General features: G+C 34.7%; 1 protein-coding gene across 4 annotated transcripts in view; it reads left to right on the top strand.

Moving 5' to 3' along the window:
- LOC113225640 (potassium channel subfamily T member 2) overlaps window positions 1-24161 on the top strand; it is a 169827-nt gene that overhangs the window by 51297 nt on the left and 94369 nt on the right. The window contains exon 1 of one of the 4 annotated variants that reach the window (XM_026458031.1): window positions 16627-16817. The exons of the other annotated variants lie outside the window; for them this stretch is intronic. Within the exon in view, the coding sequence (XP_026313816.1) occupies window positions 16627-16817 (191 nt within the window). Of the gene's footprint in view, window positions 1-16626; window positions 16818-24161 lie in introns of those variants that run through there. 4 annotated transcript variants of the gene reach the window in all.

The raw sequence follows: 24161 nt of genomic DNA, 5'->3' as shown, positions 1-24161 counted from the left end.
CGATTAAATAAATTTGTTAAAAATTTAAAAAATAAACAATTTAGATTTTCAGTACAATTCGGCAATTTCATACTTTAACCCCTATTATAAATATTTTACTACATTGAAAGGTAAAATTATTCTCCTAGAAACTGAAGTTGGATTTTAAAGTAATTTTTAAAACAGTGTAGTAGATAACTAATCTTTCACTAAGAAATACAAGCAAAAACTTGTTTTGACTAGTGCACCACCCCCGTAGCACGGCGACACATGATAGTCGCGAAACGCGCGATAAAATTGAAATAAGCGCGCGCTATTGGCTGTCTCAATCAGATCTAATTTAGATAGCTAATAGCGAGCGCTTATTTCATGTTTATCGCGCGCGTCGCGACTACCATACGTAGCCAAGCTACGGGGGCTGAATTAGTTTAAAATTTGGATTTTAAACTAATTCTCTTGGTTCAGCTTCCTCGGTGAATAGTTTTATTCTACGATGCTATAAGACTATTGTTGGAAATCCGTAATTAATTAATATTTGGTGGTTTCAAACACTCCATATCATGCCTACGTGTAGACTGTTCATTTGGAACATCTATTTCGACCATTAGTCAGCATATCAAGTTATGCATAATAACATTAAACAAAATACCTAATCTATTTGTCTCCCAACTGCCACACTAGTGGAAAATGCAGCATATCCTTAAGTTAATAAATAGCTAGTTATAAGATCGGAGTGCAGTTTCAAGTTGCATAATGGATTCCTCATAACGCCAAAGTTTATAATGGCAATAGCGAAATTTTAATAACACCTCTGAATTTAGACTATTTAGTCTAGTAACTATTCACAATTTTAAAATTATTTTTGTAAAAGTTGCATAATGGTTTAACAAGTAACGTTATACCCCACTCAAATACACAAGAGAGTCAAATGTAGATTATATGTATAAAGTAGCTGCATAATGTTACTATACAGGGTGTAAATTTCAGACGGACAGCAACGCCAGCTGCCTTAATCGTTGTAGTTACAGGAAAACGGCTCTAGAAGACTATCCATGAATTTTGAAGATATTTTGATTGGCATTCACAGATTTTGGAAAAATGGTACAGTCAGCAAGATAAAAGGCAATTTTTACAAAAGTTTTTTTTTGCCATTCGATCCGGTCTCTGGTAAGGATCAATAGTATATATGGGACCAACCGAAGTAAGAGTACTAAGTGTAAAAACTTTTTACCATACATTTTTTAGAGACATATTTAGTAATCAGTTATTCTAGGTAGTTAAGGAAGCTAAGAAATTGACAACGTATTAAGTATTTCAAAAATCGTCTTCTCATCTTCGTCTCAAATATACACCCTGTATATTGAGGTTGTGTAATAGAAGTAAAGCACTTAAACCTGTTAAAAGAGGGCAATTGCAGCTTTTGTACCGTATTAGAGACATAAATTCAGTCCGAGCTCTAGAAGAGTGCCACATAGCGCTCGAACATCGTAGGATAAATATGTGATTGAGAACTGTAGTGCGCTGAATACGTCTTGTCTTGAAGACAAATATTTAGTTCCCTTGCAAAACTTACTAGTTTTGTAATATAAATAAGTGAAAATAACTTTATTGTTGCCAAAATACAACGGCAAATTGTAATATAAACTCGTAGACAACAACTCGTAAAACAGACCAATGTTATAAACATAACCTATATCAACTTTATAACCCCAGCTTCTACAGGCTGTACTCAATTAGCTTTTTTGATGCTTTGATAATGAATCACAAGTATTGATAGGTCTCCTTAAAGCACGTTGTCAAAAACTCTGGGCCACAAAATACACGGGATGTCGCCATCATTCCTCAAACTTTTCTTTTTATTTTCTACCACGTCTACTTAGAATAAATACAGTGAGTATAGTGGCAGTATTTCGAATTTTTAGCAGATTTTACTATACTAATGTTCATAGTTTTATTGTATTTATTGGTTCTCCCTTCAAACTTTCACCCCTTTTAAAATTTATTTTCAAGACAAAAAGTGTGTCTAAGCCTATGTTCTTCTCCGAGGTCCCATCTATCTTCATACCTAAATTCAACAAAATTTGTTTAGACGTTAAAACGTAACAGACTTACTTTCGCATTTATAATATTAGTTTGGATAATCATTTTCTTATGCAGAATTCACAGAGAGATAAGCGTCTTAAGCAGCTTATATATTTACTTTAAATGTTGGCAATATTATGTATTACGAGTTGGGCAACATAGTTACTAAGCTCTTAGAAGTACAAACACTGTAATCAGGTCAAGTACTTTCTCGCTGCACTTCATCGAGGTCGCTAGCAAAGGGAATAGTCGTATTTATATGTATCAAAATTTTCAAAAGAATTGCAATCAATTTCAGGCAGCTACAAAACGTACCCGTAAAAGTTATAGAAAATTAACAAACTTACTAGATATCCACTTACGTATTGCGTTTTCACAATTAAAGTTTTTTTTGTGTTATGGCCACGACTCGCACATGAAACCAAACTTTGTCGTAACTCAAAATTGTTGAATTAAGAAAAGACGATTTGAAAGTTCAAAAAAATTACTGAATGAAACCAAAAAGTACCTGTATAATATTCGTTTATATTTTTTTATACACACACATAGTCCCGCTCTACAGAAACCCTCTAGGTGCCGTAAACACACCCATAGACAACAACAAATTAGACCCAAACTCACGAGAGAAATAAATGTACGCCATACAAGAACTTCTCCCAGTCCGGGAATCTAACCCGGGACCTCTGCGTGGCAGACCAATATGGTAACCGTTCGGCCGTGGAGGCAGTTAGTATACATAACTAAATATTTATACATTCAGTTTTTTTTATTTCTTCAATTTTGAGTTACGGCAATATTTGGTTTCATGTGCGATGTATGGACACTAAATAAACATGAATTTTTAAAATTCCTAATTTAACCTGCCCACATCTCTACAATAAGCAAATTTGTAGCAGAAGAGCTTCTTGTGAAAGAATTTGTCTTGTTTGTGAATGTGAGCATTACTACGTTCCGGTTTGAAAGGGTAAGGGTGCTGGTGAAATTACAGGCTCTTGGGACTTGTCAACTTATGTCTCAGAGTGACGGGCGCAGTGGCAGTGCCCCTCAGATCTTAGCGATATACAGATCTGAGTGGCACTACAAGTATTTCAGACAGGCGAGTAGCTTACGGGATGAAGAAGTCGTGAGCCTGATCCTAAGCTACATGCCTGTGCATAATAGTTGCAGTGCCACTTAAAGCTTTAAATCGTAAAGATCTGAGGGGATAAATTTGACAGGTTCTATGTGCATTAAATTCCACCAGCACCCTTACCCTTCAAAACCGGAACACAGTAATGCTGACATTACTGCTTGGCGGCAGAAATAGGTAAGGTGGCAGTACTTCTCTGGACGAACTCTTTCACAAGAGCTCTACTGCTACGAAAATACATATTCAACTGTGCCTAACATTGCGTCTTCATAATAAACGAAAATAAATCTTGACTTTAACGCCACTTGTTCAGCGCACTTTTTCCTTATAATAACATGGAAGACAGGATATTTTGGCGTAACTGCAGTATTTATAGCCCATAAGGTATAGCTTCGAGACTAGATGGCTACTTGTTAAGTATGTGAGCATCAGGCCCGTCGAGGTAATGGTAGCATATATATCTGCAACTCCTTTGTATAGTATTAGGCGTTTGAAAAAGGTTAGCAATAAAAGCTCCTGAAAGAAAATTAGAAGTTAACTTGTTCAGAATATATGAATGCGTTCAAAATATGAATACCCCACCTAAACCATAAGTGCAAATAAAAATACAGAAAAATCGAATGAAACACTGAAAAACCGTGCTGACGTAACTCGTGACGTGACTCTACTAACCTAACTTATATTTTACTGAAAACTATTGTTAGCCATTTTTATCATAATATCACCTATATAACTTAAAGTGACCTTAAAAATACATTTCATAGATAAAATGAAAATAAAAAGTACTTTGTCAGACTATTACATCAACAGGAATTCCTAAGAAATATCAGAATTTACTTGCAATCAATCATATATTATAATAAGTTATGTATTGAAGAAAATATTTTTTAAATTATGTTGGTTGGAAATGAGTGAAGCAGGAAAATAATTTCTGTCCAGTAAGACTTTCGCGATTATACAAATAAACTAACTACGAAGTCTAAGGCGGTCATTACGCTTTGCTTCACGTCTTAGACTTCTATCCTACATTATTAATTCCAGAAAAACTTCCACATTTAAGTATATAAAATTATTTAGCTGATATCCTCGTAGTCCAATACTTGATAAAAAAATTATCTATATGATATCGTCGCCTTACTTTCTCAAACTCGTATCTTAAAACACAAATTTATTGAAATGCAAAAAATGGATTGTATATATAAATTTTGCAAGCCGGTTTCACATCACATTTCCGTCATATTCTCGGACTTTTACCTATTCTTAAAGTAAAGCATCCAAATTAATACCCTTGATAAGAAATTTAAAATAAATAGAAAGTTTTGTCATCTCCTAAATAATCAATCTTTATAAGATACGAGTTTGAGAAAGTAAGGCATCGACATGGCATCGCGTTTACTTCTGGCCATAGATAGTTGTAGATAGTACCCAGTTATTTTCATTTAAATTAAGAGTTAAAAAGTAAATTTATAACCAATTATTATTACATACATTTATAAACAATAATTAAGCTAGTTACTATAGTGTTTTTAGAACAATATTTATTTTCGGTAAGTTAGTATTTCTTTCGGAAGTTTTGTATATTAATTCGGAAGCATAATTTTCTTTTTCGTTATTTCGTGAAATTGTAATTCGAACAAATTGTTGATTGTTTATTTTTGAGTAACTCACTTAAATGCAGCTAGTAACTGTTCGTCGCAATTTTGTTGTTCGGGACCTTCATTATTATTTCCCTTCGTAAAATAATCAAAGAGCGAAAGATATGGCGAGCCTATGTCAAAGACGTGTGTGGCGTCACGATGAAGGCATAGCTGTGTTTGAGACATTTGGCCGCATATCTGTACAGCATATTGGTATGCATTGCGACAAATGGGATGAATGAGTATACTACAGGAAGTACATAGGAAGTAAAGGAGTTTAGGAGCACTTTGGTGGTAGTTTAGGTGTAGGTACTTATTTGTGGAACCCTTATGGTGAGAGTTGGAACCAGAATGCATTTATTGGGAAACGTCGATATATTTATATTCATTATAACTAATTCATAGTATACTAAAAGTGTGGAATACGTAACGATTGGTTATCATTGGGATTTGTGAAGAATACCTTTGTCTCTACTCCTATAGTTATCTCGTCGTCTAAGAGTCGCTTCAAATTGCAGCAGCTAGGCGGCGTGAATGCAACACAAATTTTATCTTCTAGAAAATTTTTTTGTGTAAGAGCGAGACAGATGTATTGTTTCTTTACTAGTATAAACTTACGCGGCCCACGGAAATGCCGCGCTCAACGCCCAACTGCATGTCAAAAAAAAATTGCCATGCAGAACAAGAAATTCATTATTCCCACTAGTTCTGTTGTACAGATGACGATCACATTGAGCAGATGTAACGTATGCAACTACAGGAGCATCTTTTCAGTCTACTTTTACGTTTGTTGAAAAGTTTAAAAAGCTAAAGTGTTCTCAAAGGCTGCAATGCATAGATAGCTCCTTTGATATTGCAGATATCCATGGACGACGATGACCACCTCCCATCAAGTAACTCGTCTGCTCGTTTGCTTCCTACTTTATATTTAAAAAAATTATATAATATTGGCTATGCACGATTCGATACTAACAGTATTATATATAGCGAAGGTTGTGTATCGTACATGGTTTATTTAGATTTCAAAAATGCCGTCATTCAACTAAACAATACGATAACAAGCTAGTTACTTTAATTATCTAATTAATACTCCTCTAACGAAACACGATTCAATGTGGTTAAACTTGGGCACCTTGTATTTATACAAGTACGCTACAATAAAACTTTATCTTATATAATTATATAAAAATGTATACGGGAGTAAAATATAGAAAGTATCGAGTAGTCGAGAATCGATGTTAAAAAAACATCGACTGAATATAAATGATATATTATAATCGGTGTTATTCATGGTAACATCTAACAGAAATCAACCATATAATTCATATAATTGGGTCCACGAATAATGTCTATCATTTGTTAATTTTCAGTTCAATTTCCATAAAACATAACGAAGCTAATAAACGATAGTATAGTGGTAAATATTGGGCAAAAATTTACCAAAAATACACAATTTACAAAATAGCTAAAACCATTCATGTAACATTTAAAAAAATTTCGCTAAACCATTTTTCCACTGGAAGAGTTCGACTTTGCTTTTTTAACGTGCCCATCACTATTTTTTTCCATCCGGCATTACTCATCGTGTGAAGTTGTGAAAATAAATATTAATAATATTTTAGCATAATAACTCGAAAAGTAATTTATCAATGATTTGTGGATTTCAATGATCATTATATTAATGAGTAGTAAAGTAGTAACGAAAAATAATTAATGTTTTGTCGTGTTTAAAAATAAATAATTTGTACGACTGTGCTACTACAAATTTACGTTGTCCTGACTCTCCTCCTCCTCCATCTCCTGTCATTCTAATCAAGCTTTTAACGGAGAGTATTGTGAACAAGCGTGTCGCTTACCACCAGGCGCACAATTGTTAGTTCTGTTACTAACTACAACAAAAAATTGTTGAGGCTGTGAATGTGACAATCATCGTCATAATCCACAGTCCTTCCACTGGGTGCAGGTCTCCCTTAGTTTACGCCATCTATCTACCAAGACCCTGCGCTTGCCTTGACCATCTATTTTCCGCAACTTTGACGATGGTACCCTTCTCGCCACAGGAGGTACAGACACCTTCTTCATTGAATGTGTGGCTCTTGTCGGTGTAACTTACTCTACTTCTCACAAGCAAGCTGCTAGCAAGCTGTTTGACCTCTTTATAGCTTCTCAATTTGACATTCTTCTTTATTTGTTCACTGTATTCATCCTCTCTTTCTTTTCTACATAGAATACTTCATTTTGCAGTTGACAATTTCAAAAACCAAAAAATTTGTCACTACCTTACTTCCCAAGTTGGAATTCTACAACTTCCGAATGGACTAGAACACAAAATAAAAAAATTCACCTTAGATGATTACTGCGTCATATTCATAGGCCAAGCTGATTTTCACGAAACTCAACAGTACTGTAAAATAGTGGAATGTAAGAGAAATATTTTACAAAAACTGCACCATACTAATATAATTTTATGTTTGCCCACATTCAAATTCGTAAAAGTTTTGATGAATCACAGAATAGAATTATTTAATGACCTTTTATATTTTGACAACTGTACTTATGAATACGCATATATCTTTGACTCCAACTCATACCTAGAACATAACAAATCTATGTTTAATTTATTGACTGGCCATAGAAATAAATATGGTATACAAACTATATTGAATAATTTACATGAATATATCGAAAATTGGAGCTCTGATACAGATCCAATGGGCGACGACGAGTGTTTTCGTCAAAAACAAAGACAGATTAATACATAAACTGTATCAACAATATAGCAGCTTATGTATTTGTTAATATTTAATCAAAACATTGCAGGGCTTTGTAATAAATTAGATTTATTAGATGTGACTTTTAGGGAATTTAAAGATGTGGGTAGAGAGGTTGATGTAATACATTTTTGTGAAACTTTTGTACCAAAGGGCTCAGAAAGTAATATAAAGTTGAATAATTTCAAGCGAGCAGCAACTTTCTGTCGTAAGAATAGTAGAGACGGTACATGCATACTAATACAGAAATATCTGAATTACAAGCCTTATACTCTTTATAGAAACACTTGCCTGCGCATTTTATTTTGAATACTGTAGAGATTGTAGGTACCGGACTTGTTATAGTGAATATATATCGAATCCCTGAACAATCAAAAGCGTAAGCGACATGTGGGTATATTTTTACATACATTTAATATGCTATTGGCTTACCTTACCGAAAAATGCAAAAAAAATTATTATTATATGCAGTGATGGGATCATCGATATTATGAAACAAAATTTAGTAGCCAAATACCGTCTTAGTACCCTACAGAACTATAATTTTAGCGCCCATATACTTACTCCAACACGACTAAACTCGTGCATTGACCAAATAGCTAGCAACATCAAAACAGCAAATGCTGAAATTCATCACCTAGGTCTCTCAGATCATGAAGCTGCGCAAATCTTAAGTGTAAAAGTCAAGAAACAAACAGTTTATAACATGTGGCATGAATACAGATGCGACTATAACCCGGAAAACATTAAAAAGTATTGTAACTACATACGCTCTCTTTCGTTTTTTGAAGTCGTAAATTCAGATAGGATGACAACCGCGTGTGATAGTTTTTACGATTTGTTTTCTTTATTGTATAATTTATGTTTTCCAATCGTAATAGTTAAAGTAACTAATCATCTCACAAAGTTGCGTTGGCTCTCTAAAGGTTTAAAAAAGTCATGTAAAACAAAACGAGCATTACAAATCAAACATACAAGAGAAAAATTAAATAAATCGTACAATCAACTACATTATAGAAGCTGCAATACACTGCTTAAAAATGCATATTAAAATCAAAACGAATCAGTAGAATCAGTAGTAGTCTAAATACACAAGAAGCAATACCAACAAATACTATATCACACACTCTCTCCAATCATTCCCATAAAGGTGACATTAATTCGCTACAATTCAATGACCATATTTATCATAATCCTGTTGACAATTGTAATATTTTTAATACTATTTTTTTAAATTTAACTAGTAATTTCAACTTGACTCGATATCACATGACATCAGACATTCAATGTATATTTAATTCAATATTCTTGACACCAGTTACTGAAAAAGAAATTTACAATGTAATAATGTCATTAAAAAACAGTAAATCTTCTGGCTTTGACGAAATAAATACGAAAATTATATAACTGTGCGCTTCACACATCTGCTATCCCCTTGCACATATTATTAATCTTTCGTTTGTGGAAGGAATATTTCCAAAAAAATTGAAACAGTGTATTGTTAAGCCGTTATAATGCCGTTATATAAAAAAGGTGATACTTTAGATCTAAACAATAACAGACCTATTACTCTGATACCTATTCTATCGAAAATATTTGAGAAAGCTTTTTTAATTAGACTAAATAGCTTTATAGAAAAGTATAACATACTCCATCCCTCGTAGTATGGATTTCGAAAAGGAAGATCCACGACACTTGCTTGCTATGACTTTCTAACGATTGCAACAGAAAGTATCAATGAATTTTCAAAAATTCCGGTAGAATCACTTTTTCTTGATATGAGCAAGGCATTTTATTTGATTATGTAAATCATTCTAAACTTTTAATAAAATTAGAAAAATATGGAATGGAAAAGAGGCACAGCGTTTGATTGGATTAAGAATTACTTAAAAGATAAGACACAGAGTACGACAATAAATAAAATTTGTGAAAGTCACAAGCGTCTCATAAAACAAACGTATTACTCTAATTATGAAACCAAAAACAGCGGCATTTCACAAGGAAGTGTATTAGGACCGGTTCTTTTCAGTCTATACATAAATGATCTTCCAAACGCCATAGACCACGAAAGCATACTGTTCGCAGACGACACCACCCTTATATTAAAATGCTCTGATAGAGACAACTTTGAAATGGAAACAAATGAAGCAGTACATAGAGTGACCAAGTGGTTAAATGATAATGACTTAAACATAAATATTAACAAAACAAAATTCATGCGGTTCAGATCACATAATTGTAAATCGTTCCCTATTCAAGTGCACTACAATAAACAAGTGGTAGATGAAGTGGACTGTTTTAGTTTCCTGGGAGTGAAATTTGACGAACATTTAAAGTGGAAACATCACATTGATCATGTATGTAATAGGCAGAATAAATTTGTCTTTGGCCTACGTAGGCTAAGACAAACTGTATCTCACAAACCCGCAATGATAGCTTATTACGGGTACGTTTCCTCTGTATTAAGTTACGGGTTAATACTGTGGGGAAACTCCGTAGATATGGGTACGGCGTTTGTAGTACAAAAGAAATGCATTCGCGCAATTTGCGGCGCTAAACCAGATGACACATGCAAACCCTTGTTAAAAAATCTCAATATACTTCCTCTCGCCAGCATGTATGTTAGAGATATCGGTGTGTTTGTCAAGACTCACTCTCAACATTACAAAATACGTGGCGAAATAATTCAACGATAAAGTAGAGCTAAAAGTATGAATCAATTATACCAACCTTGCTGCCATAAAATAATTTATGCGAATAACTGCTTCAATATGTGCATCAAGATTTTTCATAATTTACCAAATGACATTAAATTACTAATTTACATTATAAAAAGTAGATAAACTCCACTTCACTCCACTCTACTCCACCTTCCTATTTCTTTTATAGATTCATCCGCTCAAAATGGAATACTTACAACATTGACTTACAAATAAACTTACAATTATATTTTCCCCAGTAGTCGGAAATTTGGGTGCAAATTATAAATGATATTTTGTTTTGACTACCTCCGTGGTCGAGCGGCTTGCACACCGGTTTTCATGGTGTCGCCATCTCAGAGAACCCGAATTTGGTTCCAGGCCGAGGCAACGTAGAATATCTAACTTTTCTAAATTGTCTTTGGTCTGGGTGTTTGTGGTAACGTCGTTGTTTCTGATTTCCATAACACAAGTGCTTTAGTTACTTACTTTAGGATCGGAGCAACGTACCTGTAATATTTATTATTATGTTGGGAAGCAAAATATTATTTCAATTTCTTTGGAGGCTCTTTCGAGGTTCTTTGGAGGCGTTGCGAGAGGCGCTCGACGCCCCCTTAGTCGCAGGACTATGTGCGACGCACACTCAGCATCATAGGCAAAGACGGGACTGATAAATAGTGAAAAATTTATTGATTTTGTATAATGATAAATTACGAGTTACGTAATTTATCATTATACCTTAAGCTACACATTGACGGATCCTGTTCCGTTAAACTGGAGGCGATATTCGATCATAAGTGTATAGATTGATGTGCGGTTTGTTGACTGTACATATTTGCGATTGTAATTAGAATGAAGGGATACAAACTATGGTAGGGCTCGTTTAAATTTTACCTCACATTTATCTAATGCGTGGTCATGCGGTAGTCAACACACTATAGGCTCTTTCTTTATTTATGTATTCGTCATAGCAGCCGTACCCTAATAAATACGTATACAATGCAAAAAACAAACTTTCTAAATAGAACATTACTTTAAGTGTGTTTTGCGATACGGTATTTACTGTGACCTGGTACCTCATATACGAGTATACGTAAAAGTGCGTACTTTTAATTTTAACTGTAATCAAAATTGCCACACGTATGTGTGCTCACCACCTCATGGTTGAAACTCGCGGAAGTGATGTTTACTACATTAATTCTACCTAGCGCTTTTTTGGACTGTAAACGGCTCAACTTTTGTTTTTCAGGTTACTTAAAATTATTTCACCGGCTGTATGGTTTTAAGCCTTTGCCTTTTCCGTAACGGAAAGAATTAAAAAACAGTCAGTTGGATAGGCAATTGTCATTTTACCCACCGACAGTACCGCGTTTCAAGGTCATAGTCAATATAACTCCTTTTTCACAAACACCTGAGTAGGTACTGCAAAGCAATTATTATTTTGTAGTTAGGTAGGTATTGTAGAAGTCCAGAGTCCACGAGTATTTATGAAAAGCAAAATTAGAACACGTCTGATTATCGAAAACACTTATGATACCTACGAATAAGTTTACTATAAACCTAACACTCTTTTGAGTTTTATAAAAATACCATAAACGCTACATTCACCATCCAACTTTTGACAATCAATTTATACAATAATAGTAGACGATTATTATGTTATACCATTTTTTTTTCTCTAACTTGCTCGTATGTAATGGCACAAAGACTAATCCATCATGGGTACTTATTAAAATTTTAAAATAGTACGTTTTACAAATTACACGTAATATTGTGTAAATAATGAACATGATACAGCTCATAAACAAAGTCAAATGGGACACTTTTCGGTACGTTATTTATTAACGGTTTTTGGGTTTACACTGACGGAACAAAGATTTTTTTTATTTAGTTGCATATCTTGGAAACAATGTATAATATTTTATTAATTTATTATTGTTATTAATTGTAAGTTTATAATCTTATTGATTGTATCTTTTTTTACCTCAACGCTAAATTGCACTGTATTCATTTATACTTGGCGCATTTTTTAAGCATTGTCTGTGCAATAAAAATTGTGTGAGAATAAAAAATAAGAATGAAATTTTCCTTGGTCTGCTCACACCTTTGCCCCAATTTCTAAAGTTTACCCTACAGCCTCTAATTACGATTCTGATACTCATTGCTGGCCATGAAATGAGATGGACTTGTTATATAAACAAGGCTTACTCTCTGTTATATACGCCAGTAACGCACGAATGTTAATACAGCGACGTCTCAAAATCTACAAATTCACTAAAAGTTACACAGCGCTAATGCTCCCAGAAACCAAGGAGGTAATAGGATAAAAGTCAAACACTATCTCAAAGAAATTTAGACATGGCATTGATTAGACCGCCGAGATAGAAACTACAATGCTAAATAATTGAACGAGCTTGTTAGCTCGTTGTTGTTCGGTGTTCTGAATAATTTAAGTAAAGTACATGTTTCCAAAATCAGTTGGTTGTAGATAAGGCAAGAAATAAATCAGTTACCAAGTGTTCGAGGTTGTTATGGTTTAACACTCAGAAATAAGCTATGGTCATAAAAACAAGCGAACACCTCTATGAAACATAACCACTGATGAATTTGAAAACCTCGTAACTCCGTTTTGGGACGAAATCCCTTTTTTTACTTTTCAAGTGCAATATCAGACAATTAAAGCTTAAAATAAAATTTGAAGATCTTCTTTTAGTTATAAAAGAAAGGTACCTATACTCATATTTTCAAAAGTTCACATTAATGGAGGTTACGAGATTTACTAATTTAGCCGAAGATAAAGAACGACGGTAAAGCAACTTTGAATTGAAGACATTATTATTCAATAAGAAGTTTACTATCAATTCTCACTCTCTTCTTCTTATCATATCGATGGCATACACTATAATGCTTGCCACAGTCGTGAAAGAATTTTCCAATCGGCGTAAAGGAAAGAACCAATAAGTACGTTGCGAGGGGTAGACTCCTCTCGTGCACCTCATTTTTTTTTTTTTAAACTAATAATTTTTGGCTACATAGCTAGCGACGTCGCCATGGCGTCCCGGTGTGCCAGGGCACTTAATTTCGATAAAATTCTGCAATTAGATACATATATCACTTTCGCACCTATAGATACTTTGGTAACCACGTGTAGAACGTACTCAAGTCTACACTTATACCTTAATATACAAATAGTTATACCGAGTTAAGAAAACACACGTAGGTAGTATTCGATTATACATTATAAGCATATTAAGTGAAGTCTCTGTTTTATTGTATTTGTTGTTGCCTACCATTGCGTGTTTATGGCGATTCAAGGGTTTTTATAAAGATATTAGAAGTCGTTGCAGTTATTGTTGTGGGTACTGCCACTTGTACTTCATGCGGTTTTCTAATTATTACCTATTGGTGGTGGAGCTTAACCGTTTAGGTAAATTTCATTTGCTGTGTGCGGAAGTTAAATAATGTGACCAGAGATGGACAAGCGCCCAACTTTGAACCCGGCGCTTTGATAATGCCCAAAATTGAGTACAAAAACAATTTACAACTAATTGTTAAAAACCAAGTTTTTTTCAAAAGTAATAATATTATTGCAAAATGTTTATAGCTTTTTGATCTAGACGGTACGAATCACCTTTTAATTGAATGGGTTCGTTCGAAAATCGCATTGAAATAAATCGATTGATCGTATGCATTTGAATCGATTTCCGGTAAAATTGAATCGTCATGTGCATACTTAGTAATGAGTAACCACAGGATTGCAAGGAAGGATGTGGAGCCTCCTTTTCGTCAAAAAAAAAAAAAAATTTTTTTACATCCATATTTGTAATAAGTACGGAATTATACCAAATTCCGTATTCGCCGTTTCCGTCCACGATTTTGAACAGAAATGGATTAAAACCCGGCGCTTTGGGTAAAAGCTCGGTTAAAACCCGAGCAGGCTGACTGGGTTTTAACCCACTGCTCATTTCTGAACTGTAACTATGCCACGGAATTGTTTTTTTTTTTTCATTTTCACTTGAATTGTGAATTGTTTAGATATGTAGTTAGAAATATCAAAAATGGTGCCATTGTTTGGTTCCATTGAAGTACTCAACATAATGCAATTGCATCCTTTCTGCATACACGATTACGTCTTGCATGTCCTACATTGTACCTTCATATTCCAACGGGAAATGAATTCGAGTTGCCTATAAAACTGAAAATGACACTTCATTCGAAAGTCTTTGTCTTTTGAACTTAATGTACCTTTCTTAATTTTATAAGATCATACAAAACCAAAACACTTGAAAATAAATGTAAGAATACTTGAAAAAGACTTGGTAAAAAGATAAATATTCTAACAATAATAACAATGGTCCTAAATAATTTAAATCCTATAAAATTTTGTTCACTTTCGAACAGCAATAAATTAATAGGTAATCAAATACCAGTTAAAGTAAAACGAAAATATGAAATTCTTAAAACTGCTCCACTCCAATTGCTTTAAAAAAACCAGGTGACCCGAATTAATTACCCGTAATGATATATATTATACTAAAAAAAGTAACTTACTGTTTTTGTCGTATGTTACAATAACATGTACCACATAAATTATTTGCATGCAAAAGCATTTCAGATATAATATTTCTAAAACGGGGGTAGAACAAATCATATTAATGTTTCTTTTATACAGGTTACACACGGACCTACACTAAATCAGTTAGGATTTTATTAGAAGATTTGATTTTTAATATTTAAGGCTGGTATCACAGTAATGGGAACATGCAAAGTCAGAAATAATACACACCTACACATTCACAGAGTGTGAGGTTTACTTAATATATAACAACTGTTACTTGCCCGTAAAGTTATTAGCTGAGGCCGGTGCATATTTACCTTCTAAGTTGAAGTAATAACACTTACAGTAATCTGAAATTCCAGAATGATTGAAAAAAAAGTCAAATCCAAAAGTCATAATTTTACTTACAATTCCAAAACTTTTCCAAATGCACTACCGTAGTATTTAAGTAAGTAAGTAAGTATTTGCTAGTAAAGGTGCCTACCAAAGAGTAGAGTTATACAGGTGCTCGAGCTTTGCTCGATTTTTTGACGATGTGACCAGACCAAATCGAGTAAATGTGTAAGAAACAGACGAGTGATATCGTATTTTTTATCGAACAACACTTGTGATCAAACCAAATGGAGTAAATGTGTAAGAAATAGACGATCGATATCGTATTTTTTGTCGATCGACATGTATGATCATGCAAAATCCAGTGAATGTGTAAATTGTTATTTACACATTCACTGGATTTTGTATGATCTGTTAATGATCGACAGTTTTAACGACTTTTAACGATTGACACCATGAACATAAAAATTCGGCGTAGTCCTACAAATTCGCTCGATTTAAACCCTGATACTTATTGATCGCTAACTGGCGACGACAGTAACAATCGATAAAATCGAGTAAATCTTTTAGATGACAGATCTTGATCTTCAAAACACAGCACATTGAGCTCTAATAACGATCGTCAAAGATCCAGTAAATCCGTAGGCAACTATTGATCGTCAAAATACACCGTATCAAGCGACAATAACGATCGTCAAAAATCGAGCAAATCGCTAATACAGAATAAAATATAATGCATTAAGTAATCCCCGGATTTCAAACGGAGGTTATTATCTACTTCATTTATATTATAGTTACATATATTACGTTACAGTACACAAATCTATAGTATTTTGCTTTTCACTATTTACCTATTTTACATTTTCATTGTTGAATTAGTTCAGGATTATTACGCAAAACTATTTTAATTTAGTTTATGTTATTGAAGCATTTGTCTGGTTATATTCAGCATATAAATATAGATTGTGAATAATATAGTAAAACAAACGCAACACTATTGTGGTATGTATATGCATTGTTTAAAAAAATATGGCAACCACAACGGCTGGCAGGCATCACGGTAAAGATCAGGAACATCAATTATGTACGAGTAGACTGTCCCGAATGAAATGTAGGTCATGAACTCGTGACGCCATTATGTTCCATTTCACATAATAATACGAATTATATATTATCTTGCACTACTTATAATATAATTAAAATTATGATCTGAAGAAGGAAGAAAACTGAAACATGCGCCATTCAAAAATCTTGAATCTTACTCGCTAATTAATATACAAAAACTCCCATAAGTACATTTCCTTCAAACTGTGCGTTACATATATTCCAAAGTTTATATTTATTCTACGCAGTGGCAGTGAACAGTATTCTTGACATCAGTGTGTAAGCAATAAAACGATTTGGGGAAAATACAAGTGATTCTACTAAACCGGATATAATGTCGATGTTCTTTTTTCGATTCCACAACCTGCAACGCGCTGAGGAGAAGAGAAAAATACGGCGTAGATCAAACACAAAAAGCAGTCAAACCATGTCTTCAGACACAGTCACTGCACCCTCTCGGCTACTAGAGCGGCCGCTCAGCGCGCCCATCGACAGTCTGGACGAAATCGCCCTGCAAATACCCAGGTTCAGCAAATTTTCACTATCCTCACCTTAGAGTCAAAATCTCGTAAAGTACAACTGGATGCTGATAAGCATAACGTATCAACCAACATTGCGAAAATGGCACCTAACACTTTTTCCTTGTTTTTGATAGTTTGTTCTAAATATTTACTTGTGAAATGAAAAGTTCCACTGCTTCAGGTGGCTACATCAGGCTAAATGAATTGTTGTAATTTATTACAATAATTTCCCAACAGCAAAAAGTGCTTGACAACAGCAAAAATTTTCATTTTATTGGTAAATTTTTAAATAAAACAACGAAACAATCTTTAGGTGCCATTTTCGCAAAACTAGGATATTGTTGATTGACACATCATTGCTTATCAACTTCCCTTATCTGTTCATAGTAATGTAAATATTTGAAACAAAAGCTATATGGATACATTCTTTTTAAATACATAGTGCAGTTCTCAAGGTTAACTTTTTGTACTATTGTTACGAGGTTTCTATTCTAAGGAGAATATTTATTATCTTAGTTTTCATGCTCATGTGTCCTTAACCTACTTTGGTTCGCATTGTTAGAGTCTAAATTCAACTAGTTTTAAGCTAAATATACTAACGTACCTGTAGAATAGTTACACTGGCGCAATAATCCCAAGTTAAATCTGCTCATGATATAATAAAATCATATTACAATATGTGATTTAAAAAGTCGTTACGGTATCTTAAACGTGGGTATTGTCAAAGATATATACCAAAAAGGTCCAACAAAATTAAATGAAAAAAGGTCTAAAGTGGTTTGAACGCATGAAACAATCATGCGTTCAAAGTAGTGTCCGTACACTTTGTTGAATCTTGAATTATAAAGAGCTTCTTATAGTAAAGAGAATTAACAGTTGGGTGGTATCTCTAGCAATATATTTTTAAGCGAAAGATGTATTTTTGAAAAACATACATCTTTTGCTTAGAAACATTTTATATCCAAGATCGATACAATAAAGTTATAAAGAAATTGCTGCATTTATTACCCGTGAATCGAGTTAAATGTTTCGTAGTGAAGCTTCAGTAATGTAATAGTTTAATTTATTTCCCACGATAACACTAAGGTAAGTTGAATTACAGTATGATTGTAGGTAGGTCGTTTGCAGCAAATATCGGTCGAAAGTCACTGTCATAAAACTTGTCAGTAATGAAACTGTCTTCTCAGAGAATAAATATTTGTTTTAGGAGGGCGTGGAGTAGCCATATATCTAATCCGGCAGCAATACCTAACCCCGTCACGACATACATAAATTTAGGCGCAGTGAAGGCTGCAAACAGTTTCTAGTAGTCATAAAATGGTTCTTAAAGACAAGTACTACAATACCTACCGCTTGTACATTAATATTCGTTTTTCTAATTTTGAAGTAGATCTCCGCACAAAATAACCACGCGGCTTGTACGTGTGCGTAACGAATTCATTCGCGTAATAATGAAAGGTGCGTTGGGACGACCAGTATAGGCTGCGATTCCACCAGAGATGTGAGAGGTAGCTATGCGGTGCGAGGATGCGTAGCGAAGCTGAAACGGTGCGAGGAGGAGTAGCGGACTTTTTTCAGCTGTGTGCTGTGTGCGCTCGCATACCTCCCACTCAATCCTCCCTTACATCCCTCGCACACAAGTCTCGCTTTTTGTATGTACAAACACTTACCTCCGCTAGCTTTTTTTCACCGGAGCGTATGTAAGCGAAGCTAGGAAAATGAAATAATCAAATTGGTGGATTTTTGCCGCACACCGCCTTACTACCTCTCCCATCTCTGGTGGAAAAGCAGCCTAGCAAGGATGTGTAGCGGCGCTGTAAAATGGTGTGATGGTTTCCACCAAAGCTGTGCGGGGTAGCTAGAAACTTTGGAAATGTGTGTGGCTGCGCGGTGCGAGGATGAGTAACGAACTCTTTTCAGTTGGCTGTACGCGGGTGAGGTGCGGTGTGGTGGGGTGAACGGTGGCGACAGCGAGCGCACATCTCGATTCTCGCGTCTCATTTGGTTGTCGTACCAACAGCTCTAGTTCCCTACACCGTTTTGCACACATCTCTCGCATACATTCCTCACTCGCGTCACTCGCATACATTCCTCGCTCGCATCACTCGCACACATCTCTCGCTTTTTATATGTACAAATACTTAGCTCCGCTAGCCCTTTTCCAGCAGAGCTGCGCTCAGAGAGGCTAGGAAAATGAAGTAATCGTATTAGAAACACAGCCTTATGCAATGGTAGTTCATCGCGAGATTTTACGAATGGCGGCGGGCGGCGGGCGCGCACACATACAATCCGTATGTATGTATAAATCCGCGCTACGACCTTTTATGGAGTTACCATACTTGTTCCTATTCGACTATGGTAGTAGACTTATATGGATAAATAATATCTAAATTAATATATCTAATAATATCTAAATTATAAGATTTAATCAAAATCATAATTATAAGGTTCTGATTTGACGTTACGTAAAGAAGTATGTTTGTTTGTGTGTAGATACCTATACCCTGCATCAAAATCATCTAAGATATTAAACTTAACCCAGAGTACTGCATCATAAAACAAACTTCATCGCAAGGAGTTTTAGGTGCAGTGTTTATTAAAACTTTTAGTTTTATCTATAGTTATCTCTCTAGAATTTTCGAGTTCTACAAAATTATTACTGAGATGTATGTAGGTCGACCTATACCTAGTTATTAAGATTTTTGACCGGTTCATTTAACATTCACGAGGCTGAGAAGACATTACGCGCGAGGGACGGATGACGACACGGTAACGTGCTTAGGAAAAGAGATAACTGCGGCACATTTGCTTGCGTCAACCATACGGATGTTTATATACCTGAACTGCCGTCTTTGTACTTACATGCGTAATGCATAAAACATTACACCTTTGCTAACGATTTTGTAACAATGGACGAGAGCACACACTGTTTTTTTTAACTAAGTGGTCTGAAGTAAAACATTACTACAAATGAGATACATTTACTATTAGACTTACCACATTTATTCACACGAAATCACCTTGAGCCGGACAGGAAAAAGCATTTATGTCCATGCAACAAGAGCGAAACAGACGTTGCGCGATCGCCGACTCGAAACGCACAACATCCTTTTCGCTCTTTACTTTATGCGATTCCGTGTCAATACGTGTGGTGACTCACTTATAAGTATATAAGAAACTGAGTTATTTGCATACTTATATCATTTTCTATCGCAAAATTACGAGACTCGACACCGTACCACTCGACATGACCTTTGGCCAGCAGTCTGTAAAGTCTGTAACTTATCCAGGACATAAATCCCAGAAGAAAAAAAATATTATCCCAGAAAGGGATAAATGTATCTAGTTGCAGTACTTTCAAGCCAACGACGTCGCACTAGGTCACGCACTTTGCTTTTAATTACGAGTAACGTAGAATATATCCCAATTTTTCTATAACCTTCCTATATACAAACAAAATGGCGACGGCATGGTGCTTAAAATTAAACTTATTCCATAATTTACGCTTTCGAATAGACTTTTGAATAGACTGCTAACAACAAACAGCAATTTGCAAGTCATCGTGGCATTATAAATAGAAATAACTCTCGTGACCCATATTCCGGAAGTTGCAGTTCACGTCTACCTTATCTTTTTTTATTTCGGACATAAAAAGCAGTGTTTTTTTACTCGTATATCTTTAAGTCTATGTACATAGCTGTAAAACTGTTAAGTCAAAAAATTGCCTGGTAAATGAAATCAACCACGGATGTCCCTCGAAATTATATCTAAATTACTTACGTAATCTCGAACGAGATTACGTCACAAAATTATACGATTTTTTTCGATGTTCCTCTATGATATTAAACACATCTAGCAAATTCGCCAGCCTTAGCAAATTACTTTCAGCGTTGTGAGTATAGTAGTCATGGTGCGGGAGGCGTTCCCTAGACGAAATCTTATCGACCTCTCCGTAATTCCGAATTTGAACATAACTCGCAAGTGAAGTAATAGGCAGCACTTTGCAAAATTAGCGCTATTCACTTTGGGTTTGATGTGGGAGCAGCTTTTAATTATAAGTGTCAATTTAATTACTTACTCCAAGTGATGTATTGTATAGGTTTTACACACACATGTAATTTGCTTTTTGCAGCAAATGAATGTCATATGGACTCGTTATCACTTTATTGAGAGAAAATGTATTTGTGAAACGAAGGAACACCATTTTTTTTACAAAAGGACACAAATCACCTGCTGAAAAGAAAGCTATAAAAAGATACCATTTTCACGCCACTCAAATATCCATATGCCACACGGCAATCGTCAACGCATGAAAATTACGAAACATACAGAAAACGTAGAAAGTAAAATGTTGCAAGGACACGGGAGCTGGGGGCGGTTACACCCGGCCTTCTCGAGAGAAACCGACTTGCCTACCTACCTACCAACAAAGCGAGTTCGATGCTAACACGTACCAAATAAGTATGTTCGTAGTTATCTAAACTAAACCCATTGGGAGTCAAAGGCACTTACATTTTTAACTACATAAAGTAATAAATGAATTTATTCTGGCAGTGTAAATTTTATTTATTTAGTTGCATCCAGAAACACAAACCTCTTATCATTATTATGCGTGTAGGTATTTATTATAGCTTTCTATGCAGACAACATAAAATTCATGGCACTGGTTTTTATTTTGTACGGTATAAATGAATTTTGTTCAAGTTTTATACATATACTATATATATAGCACTTCAACTTGCTACTTCTCTAGAATCAGACAAATCCATGATACATTATATTTCATTAAATTATTCACAGCAATGACTTATTAAACAATCTACGACCCTGTTAGTACAGGATGTGTGTTGGGCGACGGCTAGCTCCGTTCCTCGGCAGAGAAGCCAATATATCATGATTTGATGCTTATTACTCTACTTGCTAATAATACACTTCATCGGTATACATTTTTAATCTATTATAATGTGATAAATACAATAAGTAACCGTAAAATTCCTTATGAAAGAGTTCGTCTAGGGTAGTACTGCCACCTTAGCTATTTCTGCCGCCAAGCAATAATGTCAGCATTATTGCGTTCCGGTTTTGAAGGGTAAGGGTACTGGTGAAATTACAGGCACATGAGACTTGTCAACTTATGTGTCAGGGTGACGAACGCGGTGACAGTGTCCTTCAGATCTTTGCGATTTAAAGATCTGAGTGACACTGCAACTGTTATGGACAGACGTGTAGCTTACCTTCAGGAGCACGATTTGTTCGTACCGTCACTTGATAGTATACGAAAACATATATATATATATATATATATATATATATATATATATATATATATAAAAGCTTTAGTAATTAGTAATGGATTAGTAATTGGAGTCATATAGATTCCTTGATAAGTACAAGGAGATGTTTTTCCTGGTTGCCTTCTGCATGTGACGTCAATCGGGCCTTCGGTCCAGTCCCAACCCCACCCTGTAGTTCTGGATCAACAAATTTAAGTTTGCAAATTTAAGTTAGCAAATTTAGAAATGGGCAATCCACCCAGTTCACAAAACTGAGGACCGACGATGAAGAAAGTTTGCAAAGTGAGGACCACGAAATGGGATTTGCAGTGTATAATGTCCCGCTAGGTGAACTGACAACCTGGTGAAAGTCTGACTGACAACCTGGAGGAGCAAGTTGGATATAGATGGCCACGTTCATACGCGGTTTCGCTCTATTGGTGAGATCTTTGTTCGAAAAGTGCATGTCTCCCAGCTAACGATGATAGTGAAGTTTCGAAGTGAAAGTTGCTAGTAGGTATGTTGTACATTAATTTCAAATTATATTGAAATAATGTACATTTGTTTTGTTAGGCCTTATATATTACTTATTTCAAGAAGTACAAAGTTTTATAATGTAATGTACACTTTATATTATTTTATTTCCGAGGCTTCCGCTACAAAGGTGATACTAGTAGTACTTCATATACTGTAGTGATGATGTGTATACATGTATTTTTGACCATCGAGCTAATAAATAAACAGAAATACCCACAGTTTTCGTGCTTTTGGTATAAATCATACGTTACAGACCTATAGAGTGCGACACGACATATAAATCTTGCCCGCTATTACTCATAAAATATTTTTTATCGCCTTTACTCTCTACACCATCCAAATGCAAAGATGTCCTTTGATCCTAAGAACGTTCGGGTACAGAGTTTTGATATATAAAGATATTCTATTCAGAATACCTTTATATATCAAAATTCTGTAGCTATAAATCAATTTTAGACGGCCTTTCTGATGTAATTTCCTAGATCTCGTTTCATTTAAAATTTACCAAGGTATGAATTCTCATATTGCAGTTCTCCAGTAGCAATGAACGATAAAACACATGACATTGGATTTTTTTTTAACTCCTTTGATACTGTGACAAATAAATTCAATTAGGAATACATTCGAGTATTCTGCAGAGAGCATCTGACGTCTGCGAACGGGGGTTAGGTTATTGGTTGTCAAATACATAACTACTACTTGGCCACTGCGCTCTATAACTTATAAATAAAGTATTCAAAGTGTTCCAAGAAACAACATCACTGCAAAGGTAAGATCTGAAAATTTTAATGAACGGCATTGGTAGGAAAATCTATAGCCAAAACCTATTTATTCAAACACGATATAATTCAATTAACCGTAAACATAGACAACTCGAACAGCCTTCATGTAGGTTGCTTATCAAAGACAGACGACGTTCCACTATAGGCTATAACCAAGATTTTAAAGAAATGCTTTAGGGGTTTATCCCGCATTACCACTATAGGAAAAAAATCGGTTACGTCAAGAACTAAGTTCCACTTTGTGCGAGACCTTAAATACATTGCTCAATAAAGAACATACGAGCTTCCACCGCAAATACCAAACTAATAATTACTATTTCTATCCTGTAAATGAAAAACTTAACTTTCCGAAAAAGTCTTTACACTACATGCGAAAGAGCGAACTAAACCTAACAAGATCCTATTGATAGCGAGACAAAATAAATAGAGATATAATAAAGTTTATCACAAAACATCTCGGCAAGTGTTATTAAACACTGACAGCCTATTGCATAAAGCAAAATTGAGAAACTCAAATTACATTAAAATGTTCGTGTCGAAAATGGGTCAAGCTCTGCTGATCCAATTTTTATATGACCATGTATTATATATTTATGATACATTTTTAGTCTGAAAAGTTAAAAATGACTGTAATTAGTGAAATTTATATTAATTGTAACACCAGTTACATTAAATATTAAGGTAGTCTGTTTCATCATCTTAAAATAATATAAGAGCAAGAATACTATTAAGATTATACAAGAGCGATATTCCATG

This window comes from Hyposmocoma kahamanoa, unplaced genomic scaffold, assembly GCF_003589595.1.
Source record: "Hyposmocoma kahamanoa isolate Upper Pololo Valley unplaced genomic scaffold, ASM358959v1 100021, whole genome shotgun sequence".
NCBI classification, from domain to species: Eukaryota; Metazoa; Arthropoda; class Insecta; order Lepidoptera; family Cosmopterigidae; genus Hyposmocoma; species Hyposmocoma kahamanoa.
This window is presented reverse-complemented; position numbering and strand designations above follow the sequence as displayed.